The sequence below is a fragment of the Falco naumanni genome, chromosome 1 (genome assembly GCF_017639655.2).
Source record: "Falco naumanni isolate bFalNau1 chromosome 1, bFalNau1.pat, whole genome shotgun sequence".
Classification (NCBI taxonomy): Eukaryota; Metazoa; Chordata; class Aves; order Falconiformes; family Falconidae; genus Falco; species Falco naumanni.
The window spans coordinates 24778234-24796328 of NC_054054.1; the positions used below are offsets into that span (position 1 = coordinate 24778234).

Consider the following 18095-nt stretch of genomic DNA (forward strand, 5'->3'; position numbering starts at 1 on the left):
ATCTCCCCACCTTTCTGGGGATGAGGCTGTCAGCATTGCAACTGCCAGAGAGGCTCTGGCAGGGACCAACCTGCAGCCCAGGGCACAATCCCTGCACTGTGCCAGCCAAATCCACCTCGTTTCTCACGTCATGGGAAAACCGAATGGGATCTGGGGGCTGCTGATGCTCTCGGGTACAGAGAGGAACTGCTGTGAAGCGAGGTTTCTTCTCGTTTTCACTGAAGGTCGGGTCTGGTGAGTGTGGCAACTGTTGACTCCTAACACTGTCCGCAAAGTAGTTACTCTGGGGCCTTAATTAGCTTTAAATTAATTTCCCCCAATTCTTCCCATTAATCCTCTGTCCCTTGCAGAGTTTTCCCTTTTCAGATGGAGTCCCTCTGCCCCACTGGTAAGGCCATTGCTCTGTTCGCATCACTTTATTTCATTTACTGCTTTCCTTGTTCCATCACCGTGGTTCATCCATGTTTTATCACTACAGCGTAGGCTGTTTTAATTTGCTGGTTCCTTTGCACAGCACAGCTCTGTGCATGGAGGTATCGTTATCTGCCTTCCTTCATATATTTAGATTTTGTTCTCCCGCAAAAAGCTGCCCAGTTAGGGCTTAGGGTATTTTCCGTTCGTTTTCCCAGCTGGGTTTACCATCCTCCTGCCTCCCAACGCGGGGCTGCTTTGCCTGCAGCACCCCCCAAACTGTGCCAGTACTTGGCAGGGCTCAGCTTGGCAGGCAAGGGGGTTGGAGGGGCTCATACAGGCAGAGGAGTGGGTCTGGGGTATGGAATGGGGGTGTTGGGGCTGCCGGGGTGCCCAGAGGCCCCATCTTGGGTGACAGGCAGAGAGCCATCTTCTGGAGCACTTGATGAATGTCTTTGGTGGTTTTGCTTAATTTTTTTAGATCATTAGCTCCCAGGACTAGAGCAGGGACCTCCTCCTACCTGCAGAGCCAGGGCCATGCCCATTTCCAGCCCTCCCCACCGCCCCGGGGATGCAGAAAGCCTTTCCAGCAGCAGGGAGGGAACTTTTTACAGTCTTTATTGCAGCCACAGGAATACATCAGTGGTATTGCCGGTGGGTGGACAGGGAGCCGAGGGCTCGGTGGTCCTGCAATTCCCTGTTCCATCCATGTGTGACTGGAGGAGCAGTCCCCAATGCCGGCCTACCAGACCCCCACCCCAGCCGCTCACCTCAGGGTGCAGAGCCCAGCAGGCAGGAGCCCCCCTTGCATGCTGCTTCCAGCTCTGAGCTCACCTGCAAAAGGGGGAAAAGCAGAGGGGCAGCCCCAGGCGTGGAGGCTGACCGCCAGCATGGCATGGGGTGGGTGAGGGGGCCGTGGCTTTACCTTGGAGGCACAGTAGAGAGGGGGTGAATTGGGGGGGCAGCAGGTGGAGGCGAAGTCGGCTTGCTGCTCCACCAGCTGACCCAGCAGCTCGGGGCTGGCCTCTGGCATCGTCTGTGTCAGGCTTTCCCGCAGCCTGCCAGGTAGGGACCGACGGGTTTTAGCAGGGAGCTGGAGGCATTGAATACCTCTATGGCATTTTCAGGGAGGGGAAGCACATGCAGGTGGCAGCAGGAATGGGGCTGGACCCCCTGCAAGGGTTGTGTTATGAGCTTCCCTGTGTTTTCCTGCTGTTTAGGCTCAAAACTACCAGCTCCATTCACCCATCCTCAAATTTTTGGCCAGATTTTGATTGCATCCACTGATCCAGTTTTGAGGGAGAGGGAGAAAAGGTTACCTCTTCTTGAAATCAAGGAAGTTTAACTTGTTGTACTGCCCGCAGAGCTGGTTGGCCTTTTCCAGGAAGGGGGGCAGCTCTTCTCCCATCTGCTGGCGCTGGGTAGCAGAGGATGGCTGTAAGCAGGCTGGGAAAAGCCTCTGTGGGGGTTTGAGGGATGCAGGGCAGCAAGGGAGGGGAGCCAGCGCAGCCATCCCTGCCTCTCACCTTGCTGTCCAGGCAGGCAGCGGAGTCCTTGGCAGAGCAGCACTCCCCCCTGACTTTTTTGGAGGCATCATATATCTTGCCGAAGAAGGCATCGGGGATGCTGGGATACTCCTGCACCAGCTCGAACAGGTACCTGGAGCAGGGAAAACAAGCAGCTGTAAGAGTTTTTATTGCTGGTGCTGCTCAGCGTGGGATGGGGGCTGCTTTTCACATCATTGTGCAATTCCTGGGGGTGATACCCCTGAGGGAAGAGAGGCTGCTCCCCCCATTATCCTAATAATAATCAAACCATATAATGAAGACTAGGGGAGGAGGAAGGGTCAGCAATTCGGCTGCTGTGGGTACCGCTCACCTCTTGACATGGCGAGGCCCATCCTCACTGCACAGCTGCTCGTTCGGCGGCTTCTGCGTGTCTGGCACTTTGTGGGCAGGCGCCGGTGGCAAGGCCAAGATGCAGAAATAGTTTTGCATGAGGTTTTTCCCCTTGCAGCAGTTGGCAAACCTTGCATCTTGGGCCGACAGCATGCTGCAGACTTTGGCTGTGTGCTCCGATAACTGCAAAGAGGGGAGCAGAGAGTGTGTGGGGCTTGGGTTCCTGCCGGGGCTGGTGAGGCTGCAGACCCCCTCACCACAACGGAGTTCGAGGCCCTAAGCCCCTGCTGTGACTCAGGAGGTGGTTTTGAGGTGGACTCCTGGTTCTCCTACCTTCTTTTGCATGCAGTCCTCAGCCACCGAGTCACAGCACTGGGAAAACACCTCAGCAGCATCTTCTGCCAGGGGGAAAATGTCCTCGAAGGAAGCACTGGGCCTCTTCTGAGCAAGCGAGGTGAGGTAGCTGGGCGTGCACAAGGCGTACGAGGGGCTTAGGGAGCTCAGCTCCCCCCTCCCCCATTAACAGCTCCAAGCAGGGGGTTTGCTGCATAGAGGTGTGGGTGGGACATGATGGGGAGCCACGGGGCTCATCCTGTGCCTCAGCTACAGGCATAGCACTTCCACGGGATGCTACAGCGCGCTTGTTTTTTACAACGTAATTAACATCTGCCTTTGTGAGTGCTGCCTGTGAACAGGATCCGCAGCTTGAAAGAGGAATGCGCTCACAGCCTGATTTCTAGGAGAGAAAAGGCCATTTTCCCCTTTTACCTGAAGGTGAGTTTGTCCTTCCCATACGCCGTGAAGCGGGAGCAAACCCGGTTTGACATCAGGGTGAGGAGGGAGATGGTTTTCCTTTCCAGTTTCTGCCGTAAAAAGAAGATGGAGGTGTCCTCTGAGGGAAATGCAAGCCTTTCCCAGCCACCTCTCCTCGGGCCATCGGCACAGTGCTCATCCAGCTCCCTGAGGAGCGAGGACGGGGCTGAGCCCAGTGGTCCGAAGAGCCTCACCTCCTTCAGGAAGCAGGCGGTGGGTGCCTGGGAGATGCAGCAGGTGGAAACCATGGAGAGGAAGGACTTGGTGGAGCCCAGGAGCACGGGCAGGGGCGCTTGGCTGTAGCTGCTGGCGTAGTCGTGGAGAAACCTGTGGCAGAGGTGGGCTGAGTTGAGCCGGTGCCCCGGGATCGGGTACTCAGGTGCAGGAGATGGAGGGTTTGGGGGTGTTAGGGCTGCCCGGAGATGGCAGCCCTATCCTGGTACCACCCCATGCTGCCAGCTTGTTGCACCAAGCCATCAAGCTGGCTGGTGGCCCCTCTCCAGCCACTTGCACAGGCGGTGGCACTCCTCATCCCTTTGGTAATATCCGGCTGCTGGGGCTCGTGCAAATGCGGGTCGCCCCAGTGTTTTACTCTGATGCACTGGTAGCCCCACAGTCACCAAGAGCCACAGCAGCGATGGCAGCGGGGCAAGACTGGGAGATGCTCGCTTGGTGGGCACCTGGATGTCAGCCAGTGCCATCATGCACACTGGCTCAATCGGCTGTTATCGGTGAGACCGAGTGCCATCCCCAGCCTGGCTTACCTGTCCGCAAAGTCCTTAGGGTCCTTCTTGAAGGCCTGGCAGATCTCTTCGTTGGAGGGCTGGAGGTAGCGGGGCAGGTCCTGGGGTGGGTGCCGCAGGGCGGCCAGGCACAGCTTCTGCTCCAGCCCCTCATGGGCGCAGCAGCCAGCCGTGCCAGGGTGAGACGGGAAGGGCGAGTCTGCGCTGCAGGATTTGGCTGACAGAGCTGAGGACTGTGGGAGGGAGAGGAGGTTACATGCTGGTAACCATCCTAAACTGTCCCCCCTATCCCTGGTTTTGGGGTCCATCACCAAGTTTCGGCCAGCCTTACCCCGTCATCGTAGCAGGAGGGGTCAGCACCTTCAGTGCAGCAAGTTTCAGCCAGGGAGACGATTTCGTGGACGAGGTGGCTGATCTCCTCGAAGGTGGCGTTGGAGAATTTCCTGCTATTGGCAATAATGGTCCTGGGAGCAGGGAGCAAGGAGAGGATGAGCTAGGGGTATGTTTCTCTCTCTTATAACAAAAATCACATTGCAGCATAATTCTGCCAAAATGGGGTTTAACATCGTCAGCTGGAGAGGAGCAGCTGTGGCGCTGCAAGTAATAGCAGCATATTCCTTGGAAAACAACTGCGAAAGACCCAGAGTGGGTCTCAGGCTGGGGGCTGCCCTCTCCAGGGGATCACGCACCAGCTCTGTTTGAATTCCTGATTATTTAGGCACCTAATTGGTTTTGAGGAGTTCACCAATGAAGCAAACTTCTCTCCTGTTAAGAGCATTCGGAGTCCTCATTTGTGGAGAATGAATAAATCTTCCCTTTTCTAAAATTATTTTTATTTAGTACTTTTTGATCTTGGATCAGGTGCTGAGTGTCCTGTCAGGGCAAATACGGCAGGAGGTACCTACAGCGTTCGGAAATCCTCCTTCCCCAGGGCCTTGAACTCTTGGCAGACTTTGTCCCGGACGTAAGCTTTACCTGTCAGTGCAGAAAAAGGAGAATTTGTGAGCAGGATTTCTGCCTTGGCTTGCTAGGGCACAGCCCTAGCTGTACCTGGGGTGGCCGGGGAGCCGGGATTCAGTTAGCCTGCATCTGCTGGAGCTGGGGTTTGGGAAAATGCTGGTTTTGCTTTCCCCTGCAGTACCACCTCCTATGCCCTTCTCTTTGGGTGGCAGCTAGCACTCATTTCCAGAAACCTTTCTCCTTGCAGAACCTAAAACCAGCATGGCTCTGCCTGAGTCCCCTAAGGAAAATAACTCAGATCTTTTTCTTCTTGCCAGGGAAAATGATCATTTGGGGATCCTGTTCCTACTTGAACCCTGTTTTGCTCTTTCCCCTTCCTTCCCTGGCAGCAACAGTGGTGTGGGAGTGGGGGATGCTATGCCACCACAAAACATGGTCCAAAGGCTGTGGAGCTCTTGCTTTATTTGCTTGAGGATTGTTATTTTTTTACACAGTTGCTTCTTTTCTCAAGTCAGACTTGGTGGTTGCCCCTGGGAAGGTGTTGGTACGGCGCTGCAGACCAGCAAAGGCAGCTGCTGTGCTGCTGGTCTTGGAGAAGCACCTCTGGTACCCAGGCTGCTGCTCCAGTTCTGCAGCCAAAAAAAGGGGCAGGGGCAAACCCCCTCCTTGGCCGCTGTGAAAGCAGCAGCCAAAACATCAGGCCTGTTCATTCCTTGTCTGAATGGATGTTTCTGGGTGTGTGAAATGCGAGGTGTTGGTTTTTCTGCCAGGGAGCTCTGGAGACAGGACCATGGAGGTCAGAAGCACCCAGCAGTGAAGACATCCCCAGTGACTCTTTCATCCTTGGAAAAATGCTATTGATTTTTGCTGTAAACTGCATTGGTTAGACTTTGGTACTGGCAGGGTAAATACTGATACCAGTATTTACTGGTGTTACAGTGTGAAGCAAGGTCATTTCCACAAAACCGAGGGGTTATGTGCCGTTACATTGAAGGTCACATTACTTGGGTGGGGAAGGAAGAGTGATGGTGCTTTTTCAGGGCTGGTAGCACTAGGAAAAAAGGGGAAGCCATGGTAAAAGGCAGGTCTCTCTCCTCACAGGAACAGCAGCTGCCAGCGCGGCTCCAAGTGCCAACTTACTGCATTTCTTGGTTTTGGCAGGTGGGTGATTCCCTGCAGTGCTGTGAAGGCAGCAAAGGGTGGCACAGAGCATCATTTCCATCCGAGGGGTGGGTGTTACACCAAAAAGGTGCTTGTGAAGGGATCAGAAAATCTCGTTTTCCCTTGCAAAGGGAAGAAGCTGGGCCCTGCGACACAGTCCTCTCCTCCTTTCTCTGACCCCGACACCAGCCCAGGCTCTTTCCCTCCCAGCTCCTCCAGCATCACCCCAAAGGGGTATCCCAGGTACCAAAGCATCATCCCATGCCTTCCCTTCCCTCTCTTTGATTCCTGCCCAGTGATTTGGCTGTGGGTTGGGGAGAGGGGAGGTCACTGAAAACCACCAGAGCAGATGGACCCCAGCCTCATATCCCTCATCCCTGCAGGAGAGCAAAGCCCCAGACACATGATAAATGCCCTTACCTCGGTGCTCGGCATGCACAGCGGCTAAAAGCAGCATCAGGGAGAGAGCTGCCCTCATGTTGGAGCCGGTTTCCCTCCTCCAGCTGAAAAGCAGTGCTGGGAAACCCATCCCAGTGTTTATATGTAGTGCCAATTGTCAGGTGAATGATTAATCCCAGTGGAGGGGCAGAGGGTGAGCATCCTTGGCCTGCCTGCCATAGTCTGGGTGCCAGCACCTCCAAAATCGGGCTGATTTTAATCATTAACTCAGCAAAATGGGGATGCGTTGCTGTAGGAGTCTCAGGCAGGGTCTTCCTGCCTGAGATGGATGGTGGGTGCAACATGAACAATAGAGGATGTGCCGGGGAAAGCATTCCATACATCCCAGGAACGCAAAGCAATGTGGGTTGGGCCAAGAAATGGTTCTCCCAGCCCCGTGCAAGGAAGGAGCCTGCACTTTTGGGGTGCAAGCACACCAAACTCTGCCAGGGTGGTGATAGGTGGGGACAACTGCTCTGTGAGGTGATGGTGACCTGGTGCAGCGCCCTGCGCCTCCGTGACCATGTTGTACCAGCGCTAGGTCAGGGTGACTCCCACCCAAAGTGACTAATGGCCAGGTGTCATGTGCCCCAAGGTTTGCTGCTTTCCAAAGGCATGCATTGCTTTTTCCCCTCCTTGGGCTGATAGTGGAGCCCTGGAGACCCCCAGGAGCTGCAGTAGAAGGGGCAGTGGGTGCTGTATGTGGCACTGGCAAGGTGCCTGGGCTTGGGGCCAGAGGGACTGCAGAGCCACCAGGGTCAGGAGCAGCTTATTTATTCAGCCTTAGGAAGGCAGACAGCAGGCATCATGGCCCAAGGTTGCTGCAAAATAATTATCAAGCAAATCCCACCCTGGGTTAGTGGTGTTTACTGAAATAATCAGCTTCTCTCAGGTGGCTTCCCATGAGCGAACTGACCAGTGCTGTGTTGGGGCTTTTTAAGAGCTCAGTCGTGACTAGAGCAACCAAATCTTAAATATCCCCTTTTCCAGGCAAGTGTACAGAGTTTGCTGCTGTTTAGGACAAGTAGCGTTTGACCTGGTTGCTGCTTGTCTCGGGCCACCCTCCAAATCCTGTAGCGGTGGGTTTGTTTCTTGGCACAGTCCTGCAGTGGCTATGGTCTACAGGTGGCTCGGGGTTAGACAGAGGTGACCAGGACTGTGTGCACAGCCAGATGCATGTGGAAGTGGGTTTTCTTGCTTTTACTGGAACTAAAGGTCCTTTTTCCCCTCTGAGCAGCCCCCCACAGGTGGACGTGCCAGCTGAGATGCTCTTCAGTACAGTGACAATGTTTATATATATACATATATATAAAATATATATACATTTTATATATGATAAAACCAGAGACAGTGGATGCTCAGGAGGATTCAGAACCATTAGAGATCAGAGGAGGGTTTGATCACACTGTGCAGAAGCAACCTGGGTAATGGGCTATTTGGGTACGAACACAGGTATTTGGTCTCTTTTGTGACTACCCTGTAGGAGTCAAGCTGTAATTTCTCAGCAGCTTGCTGTTTAATCGCCACAGTCAGCCTGTTTGGGACGAAAGCCTGGGTATGGGTTAAACCAGATGGAGGAGAACTGTTTGTAAAATTACTGCAGCCAGGGTGATGCATGGTGCAGGATGTGAAAAATTACGAGAAGTGGTGGTGTGTTAGGCTGAAAAAGCCAGCTCTCCTCCCCCAGGCATGGTGGCAGCCTCCTACCCGTGCTGCCCATAAATTTGGCTTCTCTGGGATGAGCAGCTGCCTGCATCATCCTGCTGTGCCTGAATCCCACGGGATTTGGGTTCTGCAAGATGCCTCTCACTAATGCAATAAGAGTGTGTGTGTGTGTGTGTGCGCGCGCGCGTGCGTGCTCACCTGCACTATGATGCTTCTATAAGGTGTGTGTATACGATGCCCAGCTACAGGAGATGTGGATATATAAGATGCCCCATACATAAGATTTCCGCTCTCTCCAGTCTCATCCTTTTGGCAGGTGAAGTCAATGAAGAATTGGTGTGTGTGTGTGTGTGTGTGTGTGTGTGAGGATCCAAGCGAGATTGAGAAACACATCAGAAAAAACCCAAGAGAAGACGTAAACACCTACTTAATGTAATGAAATGCTGTATATGTGCCAGGAGGGTGGTCCTGCCACCCATCCCCACTCAGCAGTGACTCAGGTTGTGCCCACCCGCTCACCCCACACAGCAATGAGGGCAGGATTTTGGAGGTAGGTTTGGGCTGCCCTCCCCATCCCTTCGAATTGCTTGCACAACAGCCCTCATCAGGGCTAATAATTAATAAGATGCCAGGCTGGGCTTCCCGGTGCGCATCCTGCACTGTGGCTGCCTGACAGCTGGTGACTGGTGCTGGTCTCTGTGTCCGGGTCTCCATCCCCATGAAACCATCCCATGAGCATGGGCAACATCGGTGAACCCCTGCACTGGGGTGTTAAACACAGGAGAATGAACAGCATCCCGCGCTGCTGGGGAAATGTCGCTGTTACCCTGGAAAGCTCAGCTCCAGTGTGCCTCGGTGAGTTGCATGGCATTGGGTTGAATTCTTGCCCCTGCAGCTGCTGGGTTGGGGCCTCTGGTTTTGTGGGGGCTGCAGCAGCACCGACCAGCACGTTGGCTGAGCCGGAGAGCGACCAGGGGTCGGTCCTGGCAGCCAGGTTTCGGCGGCCAAACTGTGCCAGGGTATGCCTGTCCCAGCCCCATCCCAGAGTTCTGCTGGGAGCGTCATAGAACTCTGCGGGGTCTCCTTGGAGCTAAGCTTCCCATTTACCCCCTGAAGAATGAAAATTCAACAAGATATCCTCTTCTAGTGTCCAAAGACACACCTGGAAAAGGGAGAAAAATCTAGCTGAAGTGCTCCTCGTGGTCCTGCCTGGGAAGCACGTTGCTGACAGGGAAGCAGGTCCAGAGGGATGGAAATCCAACCGCTGCGCCCCGCACCCCAGATCTGCCCGGGCTCCATGCACATGGTGCCGCAGGCAGGGTCCCCCCGCCTCGCTGCCTCCGCTCCCCTCCAGACCAGATGTTCCCCCTTTAGACCAGCTGTCCCCCCGCCAGACCAGGTCCTCTGGGCTTAGGGCAGAGCGGGTTTGGGACAGCCAACAGGAGCGAGGTGCCCAGGTCCCCCCGCCTGGCAGTGGGGGGCATCTGGCTGCCATGCATTCACCCCGAAGCAGTCGGTCACTTAGAGCCGGCTGTGCCGCAGCAAGCCAGGCGGTTCGCCGGGGGTGCTGCAGCCAGACAGGCTGCAATTACAGGCGATTATTTCAATTAAAGGCAAAGGGCTGCAGGGGAGAACCTTGTTCTGCTGCAAAGCAGCGTCTGGGATTTGGGGGGGGCGGGACTGGGGGGGGCTGGGATCCATACGGATACGGTTTGGCGGGCGCCCCCCCCCAGCCCCACGGACGCCTCCCCCGGGGGGAAGCGGGACCCCCGGGCTGCGGGTCATCCCCCGGGCCGGGCCGGGCCCCGCGGGGCTCGGATGGGGGGATGGGGGCGCCTACGGCAGCGCCGGGACCCCCGCTGGGGGCTGGGGCCTGAGGCAGCGGCTCCGCAGCGGCTGCGCCCCGCGGCTCCCGCGGGGACTTGTATTAGGTCCGTGTTCCCCCCCCCCCGCCCCCTTTTTTCTCGTTTTTTTTCTTTCCGCTTTTCTCTTTGTCTCTTTTTCCTGTCCGCTCCCCCCCCCCCCCCCCCCCCCGCCCCGCCTTTTTATTTGTTTGTTTCTAGGTTTTTTTTCCCCTTTATTTTCTTGATTTTATTCTTTTTGCCCTTTTTATTTTTTCTTGTCTTTTTTCTTTTTTTTTTTTTTCCTTCTTTTTTAATCTGTTGTTTCAGATTTTTATTTGGTTTTTTTCAGAGTTTTATTCTGTAGTACAACCGGGAGCAGAATTAGTGTGTAGTGCTAAAGCTGGTTTAAATGCTAACTGTTACAAAAACATGTAAAAATACAAATGTTTGAAAATAACGCCTATAAAAAATTGTATTACGAACTTAGGTACAAACCCTTGTATTTATTGAAATAAAGCACCTGTCACCATATCACTGAGCGCTCTCTGGAACCACCCTGACGGCAGCCTGTTTCCGAAATGCTTTGTTCAGCCCTCACCTTGTGTTAATTGCACGGGGCACGTTTAATTAATTGCCTGATGCAGGCTGTGCAGTGTTGGTGAGGTGTAATGCTGAGCTTCAATGAGGGGGTGCCCTTCGGGGGGTACGTCCTTACGTCAGCCGGTAAAGATGCTGCTGTGCTTGGTAGGGGCATCTCCTTGGAGCAGGTGCCTTTCTGTACGGTATAGTTATACATAGTTATATATATACATATATGTATGGCTTGTATAGATGGTGGGGGGTTGATGTCAGCTGGTAGCTGGTGTGTGCGCTGTGCTGCCCGGTGGAAGCGGGCTGCCGGTGTCAAAGCAGGTTCGGTTTTGGCTGTCACAGATCTGCGCGGGAGCAGCCCTGGGTTGATACTGAGTCCAAGTGCCTGCTCAGCCGGTTTCATCGCTGTCCTCTGTGAAATGTCTTTAGCAGCGGGTACTTTGAGGCATGAAGAGCTGCTTTTTGAGGAGCCCTCTTCCCCTCAAACCAGGGTGGGCTCTCTCCTCTCTTGAAAGGGACGTGCAGGATTAAACTTTATAACGCAGGATAGGTTATAAAGCAGGTATGTTTAATTCACCGGCGAGCAACAGGGTGGATAATTCCAAAAGCACCTGCTGCCCCAACTTCTTTGTGCACGTGTGATTTAAAGTATACATTCATACATATTCAATTAATCCCCGAGAATCGGTTGGGTTAGGATAATTAGTCTACCGAGAAGTCATTAACATAAGTTTCCTCCCATTTGCGCTTGCACACTGTCTCCTGGTGGTGGTCGTGGGTGTCGTTATCTCGAGTTTCTTCGCAACCAAAAAACAGGACAGATCCCATACCAGTGTCCTCTTACCAGCACACGAGCATCCCAGGTCCATCTTATCAGTACAAAGGGCCCCAGGACCAGGCCTAATTTGCAAAGTCATACTGTGAAGCTCCTCTTTATACATACATTGAGAGTTTTAATTATTTTAAGTTTTCCATATCCTATTAGTCTAGTTATTTCTAAGCTTTCTATCAAAAGGAGCCCTTGAAGAGGGCACTCGATAGCCTGTTGTGAAACGGCTTGGTGCAGCAGGCTGGCACTGCTGGTTATCATCAAAGGAGGCAGAAAATCCTGGGAGCATGCCAGGGAGCTGAGGGCACTAACAGGTGCCCTGACCCACCTCACCTGGTACCTTTACCCACTTGTTCTGCCTGTTGACCCAGGAGTTCCAGTGAATCTTTGGCTTCAGTGGCTACCCCAAGCTTGTCTGAGTCGGCTGGCTGGAAGGCAGGGTGAGATGAAGTGATGCTTCCCAAATCCTCTAAGCTGGAAATCTTTTCAGGAAGTACGTGTAAACACAGATTCATACTGATAAGCAGTAAAACAAAGGGTTGGGGTACAACATTTGCAGCTGGCTTTCTCCTGCCTGAGCAATGTCAAAGCCTCTGTATATCATGTGCTACACAGAGGTTGTTCCTTGCTTTCTGGGGTCGATGTCTGAACTCCTCCCCGAGGGTGGGACCAGATGCTGATGCAGAAGAGTGGGTTAGTGACTGGCTTCATCCACGTGCTCTACAAAGCTCATATTAGAGCTTCTAATCTTTGACCAGATGATTCCGTTAAGATTATGTGTTTTGTTTGAAAGTTTATCTAATACCTGGATAATTCAGGTAATGGTAATTAGAGGCAGTTCTTGGATACAAGTGGGCTTTTTTCTGACCCAAAGCCTAACTGAACTTGTTGAGGTAATAGACAAAGATGATGCACTGGAATTTTTTGGGTAATGATTGCCAGATGATTCTTCTTAGGTTAAACTTAAGTTATACCTAAAAAAGTTGGAACTGATGTTCTGAAACATAAATAAGCTATGCTGCAAGAAGTGGCAGGGCTTGGTCTGAGCCTAACTTGAACTGTTGCAGGTGTGCAGCTGACGTGGCGTTAGTGCTGCCTGCAGGCATGGAGATGGGCAGTGGGGCCAGCTGTGGTTAAACCACTTGGAGGCATCTCAGAATGGAGGTGCAGCACCAAGGCAGAGTGTCCCGTCTGTCTCCCAGTGGACTAACTAAACACCTGTAAAACTGGTCTGCAGACACTTGTCTCATGTGGTGCTTCTCAAACAGGTGGTGGCTGGGAGCCTGAGTACATTACCCACTTGCTAAGCAGTGCAGCTGAAAAATAAACCCAACAAGGCCAGGAGCTACTTATTCTCTTCTGTCAGGTAAGACATGTTTTGTGCGTAGCATCAGTGACGCATTTGGTTGTATGAATTTTCACTTTATTTCCTTTATTTCACTCTTTTACACATTGTTGCGTTGCACTGTGTAGCTGGGCAATGTAGGCTGTGCCACACAGGGAACCAGTTTCAGGGAAGCTCATGGTCCCTGTGGTGTGGGAAACGTTGTGACTCGGTGTAGGCAGAATCGTGAGGCACGTGGTGTTGTGCTTCCAAGGGTAAGGAGAGAGGTTGATTTCCTAGGCCTGTCCAGGTAATACCTTCTGTTTATCACAAACCTGTAGAAGAGTTATAGAGGAATGAAGGCAGGTTAATTAACATTGATAATATACAGCTGTGGGCTGGCTTCAGGGGCTTCCGCGGCTGGCATGGATGGTGTGCAGCTGTGGCTGGTTCCTGCTGAGTAGTTAAATAGCTCTGAGGGGTATGGAAGAGGAGCACTGGGTGAAAAGAGATCTGGAAGAAGCAAAGGGTGCCCCAGTTGTAGGAGAGACAAGGAGAGGCCCTGGGAGAAACAGGGGGCCTGGATGAGGAGAGGCTGGCTGGAAGTGGAGCCCGGAGAAGAAAGAACCTGGATGCAGCAGAGGCAAGAAGCAGGGTGGACAGTCCTGAAGAGGCTGGAGAAACAGCAACAGTAGATGAACTGCTGAAACCTTGTGGGGGATTTGTGCTGGGGCAAGGTGTGGGAACTGTTTATGGAAGTTAACCTGGTATGGGGCAGGAAAAGCCTTGTTGCAGCCAGTGAGTTTTGATAGTGCTGTGACACAAACCCGTCTAAAATGAATTCCCTTAATGAGAAATGCACTCCTTGATTACCTTAAATTAGGAACCTGCATCTTGTTTGATTTTGTGTTTGCAGCAGGCGTTCAGAAACTTGGCTTCCATCAAAGGAGCTATCATCAGTCTTGTGTGTATGCTCAGGGAGGACACTTGCATGTTTTTGAGTTTAGACTCCTTTTTATGGATGGAAATAAGAATAAAAAAGATAAAGATGTCAGCTTATCATAATGCTATTGATTTTTTTTCTGTTAGAGCAGTTTTCCTTTAAGTCTTACCTATTTGTAGGTGGTATAAATCAACTTGTGATTTCCTTCTGGTAACAGCAGTCAAAGGAGCAGTGCCTTGACTGATGTAAACACTTGAAAACAAAGTATCTTTTTAAAAAAAAAAAAAAAAGAAAAATGATACTAAAGATGATAGTGATGGGAATGGATAGTCTGTGGTAAAAACTTTATGGAAAGTCTCTTGGTTTTCCTCATCTAATGTTGTTCTGTCACCAAGAAACCTCATTTTGATTTAGAATGTTCTTAAATCTTTTGAAAGTACAAATTAGAGACTGGCAAACCAAAGCGTCTGGTGAATTTAATCTCCTTAAGTGACTGCTTTAGAAGTGTGAGGGTTCTGAAACACACATGTATTTAAGATTACCACAGAAAACCTGCTTGGGAGTAGCTCTATAACAGGAGTATAATAAAATTGACATCTTGGTAGTTTAGTAGTTTGTTATTTTTTTTCCTTGAAGCTCTCAAGATTGCAATGAAGTAGTGTTAATGTACCACTTGAAAACCACTTAGCAAGATAAATGGTATAATTTTGTATTCTACTCTGCATTATCTCAGTTATGTCCTAAGTACTAAGGCTAATGCTGATGTATGTTTATTAGAGCTCTCCATGATTGTCTGATGTGGCTAGGTCATTCAGTAGATGTCTCAGAACAATCTGTGGAGTGACATGAATTCAGGTGATTGCTGCAGTCACTGCAAGTGTCATTGCTCACTGGAAGTGAGACTAGGGGTTCCAAACAGAGTCTGATAGCCCTTCCCTCCTTCCTGACCTAGCCAGCAATGATAGCTCTTCTGGAAAGCGCCAAGTGATGGGGAGGCAGCAGTCAAAAGCCAGACTGAAAACAGTTTCCAAGTAATTTAGGTAACCTGTGCCTGAAGTACCTCTGACTCCAGTGTGCTCAGCACCTTTTCCTTTAGTTTTTTTATGCACTTGGAAAAACTTCAGCATCTGCCAGTTGAATCAGTTAATTGCACCAGCTAGAGGCTTTTTTGCTGACCTAAACGTAGTTTTCAAATCCTGGTACCGCAGGGCTTGCAGTAGCTCACACTAATAGAGTAAGGCGTTATGTACTTCTTTCAGGGACTGCAGCTGCTGGTGAGGGCCAGGTCAGCTGGAAACGGTACCTACTGTCAGCTCATTTCTCTTGCCTGGAGAGAGGAGTTAAAAACCGCTTTGCTTTGCCGTGCAGGATTGATTGAGGCTTTTAATTGCAATATAGAGCATCTACAAAGCTAATGTTGCTTGGGGATGTGCTCTTCAACATGCAGGTAAAATCCCAGCCTGTTTTCTCCTGGGCTTGCTATTCCTTTACAGAAGTACCTCTTAATCTACTGAAGATCCAGGACCAGCAAGTCCCTGAAGCTAGAGGAAGGGAAGAAATAAGCTGAGGTAGAGGGAGAAAGATTAAGGCAACACATCGTCCCTGCCTAAATCTTTTTCTACCACCAGCTGCCACTTGTAAGGGGAGAAGGCTTGGCACGCCTAGCTGGGGTGAGTGGGCATACTGCACTGTCCGCTTCTGAAGCAGGCAGCAAACACTGATGTGCTGGTCACTCATGGCCTGACCAGCACTGCTGGTGTCCAGTTGCCATCGCCACCTTGGCCACCAGATGTCTGCACTGAACAGAAATTAAATACAGCTTGAGATAAACCCCTCCAAACATGGCAGCAGAGACAAGTGGCAGGGGGGAATATACAAGGAGCATAGTGGGAAGGGCTTTTTCCCAAGCCTGCATACCCTGGAGGCAGGGATGATTTTTAGGTGTTTGTCAATCCCTTGTTTCACAGCCCAGGACTAAGTTTGTGTTACTTGAACTAGATGCTGCAGTGAGGAGGTCTCGGTGTTTGGAGAGTGGGAGAAATGTTCCTCCTATTCAGGATGTTCTCGGTATAGAACTTGGTGGGCAGGCAAATTTGGTATTGACATTATGGCTTTATGGCTGTTTAATCCATACGTGGCAACGTGTCTGTAGTATACATACAGTGCCTTAGGGCAGAGGAGTAGTGGGTGGAAGACATTTGGATGTTTGGTCGTGACTGGAAAAGAGCAGCTGGGCCAAAACAAAGGCTTGCTGTGATGCGTGGAGGTTTGAGCCCTACCTGGCCACAGGTCCGTGCAGCAGCAAGACCGTGAGAAGCTTGGTGGCTGCTGGTGCTGTGGTTGTCCCAGCACGCGTGCAGCTGGCAGGCATGTAGCATGTCCTTTGAGCTGTGCCCTGTATTTCAGTCTGGCACTTGGGCTCCGTCTCTGGGTCTTGGTTTGCTGGCTGCTGCATTAAAGCAGGTCGTGCTTTACCCAGGAGCTCACCGATCAGATCAGGGAATGCAATCATGCCCTGGGATGTTGGGTTGGGTCTGCAGCTCCCTTGTAGCTGGCACCTTGCAGAGGACACGGAAGGTATCATTGCAAACTTCTCTTCCACTTCATACCCTGCAGTAGTACCATCTAGGGTCAAGAGTCCGTACTTCCGATGTTTCTTCCTACTTCTGAATTTGTTTGTTCGTTTGTTTCCTTTTAGTGGAACAGTGTGCCTACTTGAAAGGGCTATGTGCAGTGCAAGACAGAGGTACCTCAGCACTGGTGTGAGCCCCACGGTCCTGATAGTGTCACTTGCTCCTGGTGCCAATACCACTCATCCACTTGCTGAACTATGGGAGCTGCATAGAACCAGGGCAATCCAGGTGAAACTTGATTTTCTTTTTTTTAATTTATTTTGAAGGTGATAAGCAGTGAGGGTGCAGGCAGCTGGAAAGAGTGTTGCCCAGGCAAGAAGGTCGAGGTAGCTGGGAGAATTTCAGTGCTCTAGATCAACAGCCTTTTAGAGTGCTTGCTTGACTTAGTGCTAAGAAAGATAGTCCATTGCCATGGCTAGCAAGAGACTGCTGACCCAGTACAGACTTTGCAAGGCTTCAGGGCTGACATGTATCACTTTTCCAACTTGTCTTGATCTGTGGAGCTGTTTTCAGCACACCTGCAACAAGCAAAAGAAATGACAGCATTTTCTAATGACTGGGTGCTATTGCCAAATCTGAACTTGGGTTTTAACATTCTATAGCTTAAATGTAACATTTTGATTTAGGTTGCAGTCAAATGTTTTGATACTATGTAGAGGGAGATGGTTTTGGTACTTATTAATGCTACGGTGTATAAGGCAAGGATAGTGTGATAGCAGGGGCATGAACCAGTGTAGAGTACGGGGCTGGTAAGGAAGGGGCACAGGGCAACACTATAAACCCTGGGACTATAAATAACTCAAATAGTCAAAGAACTGGACATTTGAGAGCTCGGAAAAACAACTTCAGGAGTTTCAAAGAGAACCAGGAAAAACATCCGATATATTGCCTTTTATGATGTGTTTTTGTGTGGTGGGGCTGGAAGACAGCTGAGGAGCAAGGCATGACTTAAATGTGTGCAGAGAGAGAAGGGAAAGATGCTGCCTATGCTGATTTTTCTGGCAAAAGATTAAAGGCCAGTAATAGTTTGGGGTGACCTGTTTCCCAATTTAAGTCAATGAGGTCAGATCCCAGAGGGGTGGTTGAAGGGCAAGCTTAGCAGTGGCGGAAGGGGTGAAAAGTAACTTCTGTGTAGCTATTTAGTTAGTTCCCCCAGGGTTTGCCTGGCTTTGGCAGGAAAGATGGTACCCTGCACTACCCGTAGCTCACATGTGGGCTCCCTGGCCTTCTCGGGCTCACTGATGTCCCTGGGTGATCCTGGTGATGCTGACTAGCACAAACAGCCCTGAACAAGCAGCTAACGCCTGTGTGTTGTCTTTCCAGTCACAGGCATGCTGTGTAAGTTGCTGGTACAAGGCTGTTCACTCAAAGGTTAACGTTTACCCTGGGGTGGCTTAGTGCTTACAGGATTCTTTAATTTTCTGTCTAGATGAGCATAGGAGCTTGCTTCTTATCCACTTTGTACTTGGCATATAGTGTCAAGCAGTGGTTGGCTCTGGCCCTCTTTTGGCATTTAGCTTTTGGTATTATCGTACCTAATCTTTCCTCTGTAGGCATGAAATTTTAACTTAAAAATGCATACTTTGAGTTGTATGTTATACTAATGTTCACAAGAACTGATGAAATGAGAACTTGCAGGCAACCTGCTTCTATTTGTTTCTAGAGATAGCTCTAATGCAAGCAGCTATGTGCAAGTTAAGAAGAGAAATGAATGTCAGGATGCTGGAAACAAGTCTCAGAATTTTGCCAAAAAAATAGGATGAACTTTTCCAATGGGTCTGAAAAGCTTTTTTGGGGTTTTAATTAAAAAAAAAAACAAATACAAAAATTAATTGCTTCTGA

General features: G+C 50.8%; 1 protein-coding gene across 1 annotated transcript; it reads right to left on the reverse strand.

Annotated features, from left to right (window-relative positions):
- Positions 1–1013: 1013 nt before the first annotated feature.
- Positions 1014–6511, reverse strand: GC (GC vitamin D binding protein). The gene is made up of 12 exons (XM_040586501.1): positions 6407–6511; positions 4771–4840; positions 4197–4329; positions 3887–4098; positions 3317–3449; positions 3078–3172; positions 2643–2772; positions 2290–2492; positions 1938–2070; positions 1731–1828; positions 1337–1469; positions 1014–1245 (listed from the first exon to the last, which is right to left on the reverse strand). The coding sequence occupies exons 1-12, from the start codon at positions 6462–6464 to the stop codon at positions 1183–1185; spliced, it is 1461 nt and encodes a 486-aa protein (XP_040442435.1). The 5' UTR covers positions 6465–6511; the 3' UTR covers positions 1014–1182.
- Positions 6512–18095: the final 11584 nt, after the last annotated feature.

What these genes read in the sequence shown, in the direction of transcription:
- GC (XM_040586501.1), bottom strand. Translation starts at nt 6,464, where the DNA reads ATGAGGGCAGCTCTCTCCCTGATGCTGCTTTTAGCCGCTGTGCATGCC. An exon ending in TGTGCATGCCGAGCACCGAG is followed by an intron (nt 4,841 to 6,406) that starts GTAAGGGCATTT and finishes CTGCACTGACAG; the next exon opens with GTAAAGCTTACGTCCGGGAC. An exon ending in CCTAAGGACTTTGCGGACAG is followed by an intron (nt 3,450 to 3,886) that starts GTAAGCCAGGCT and finishes CCTCTGCCACAG; the next exon opens with GTTTCTCCACGACTACGCCA.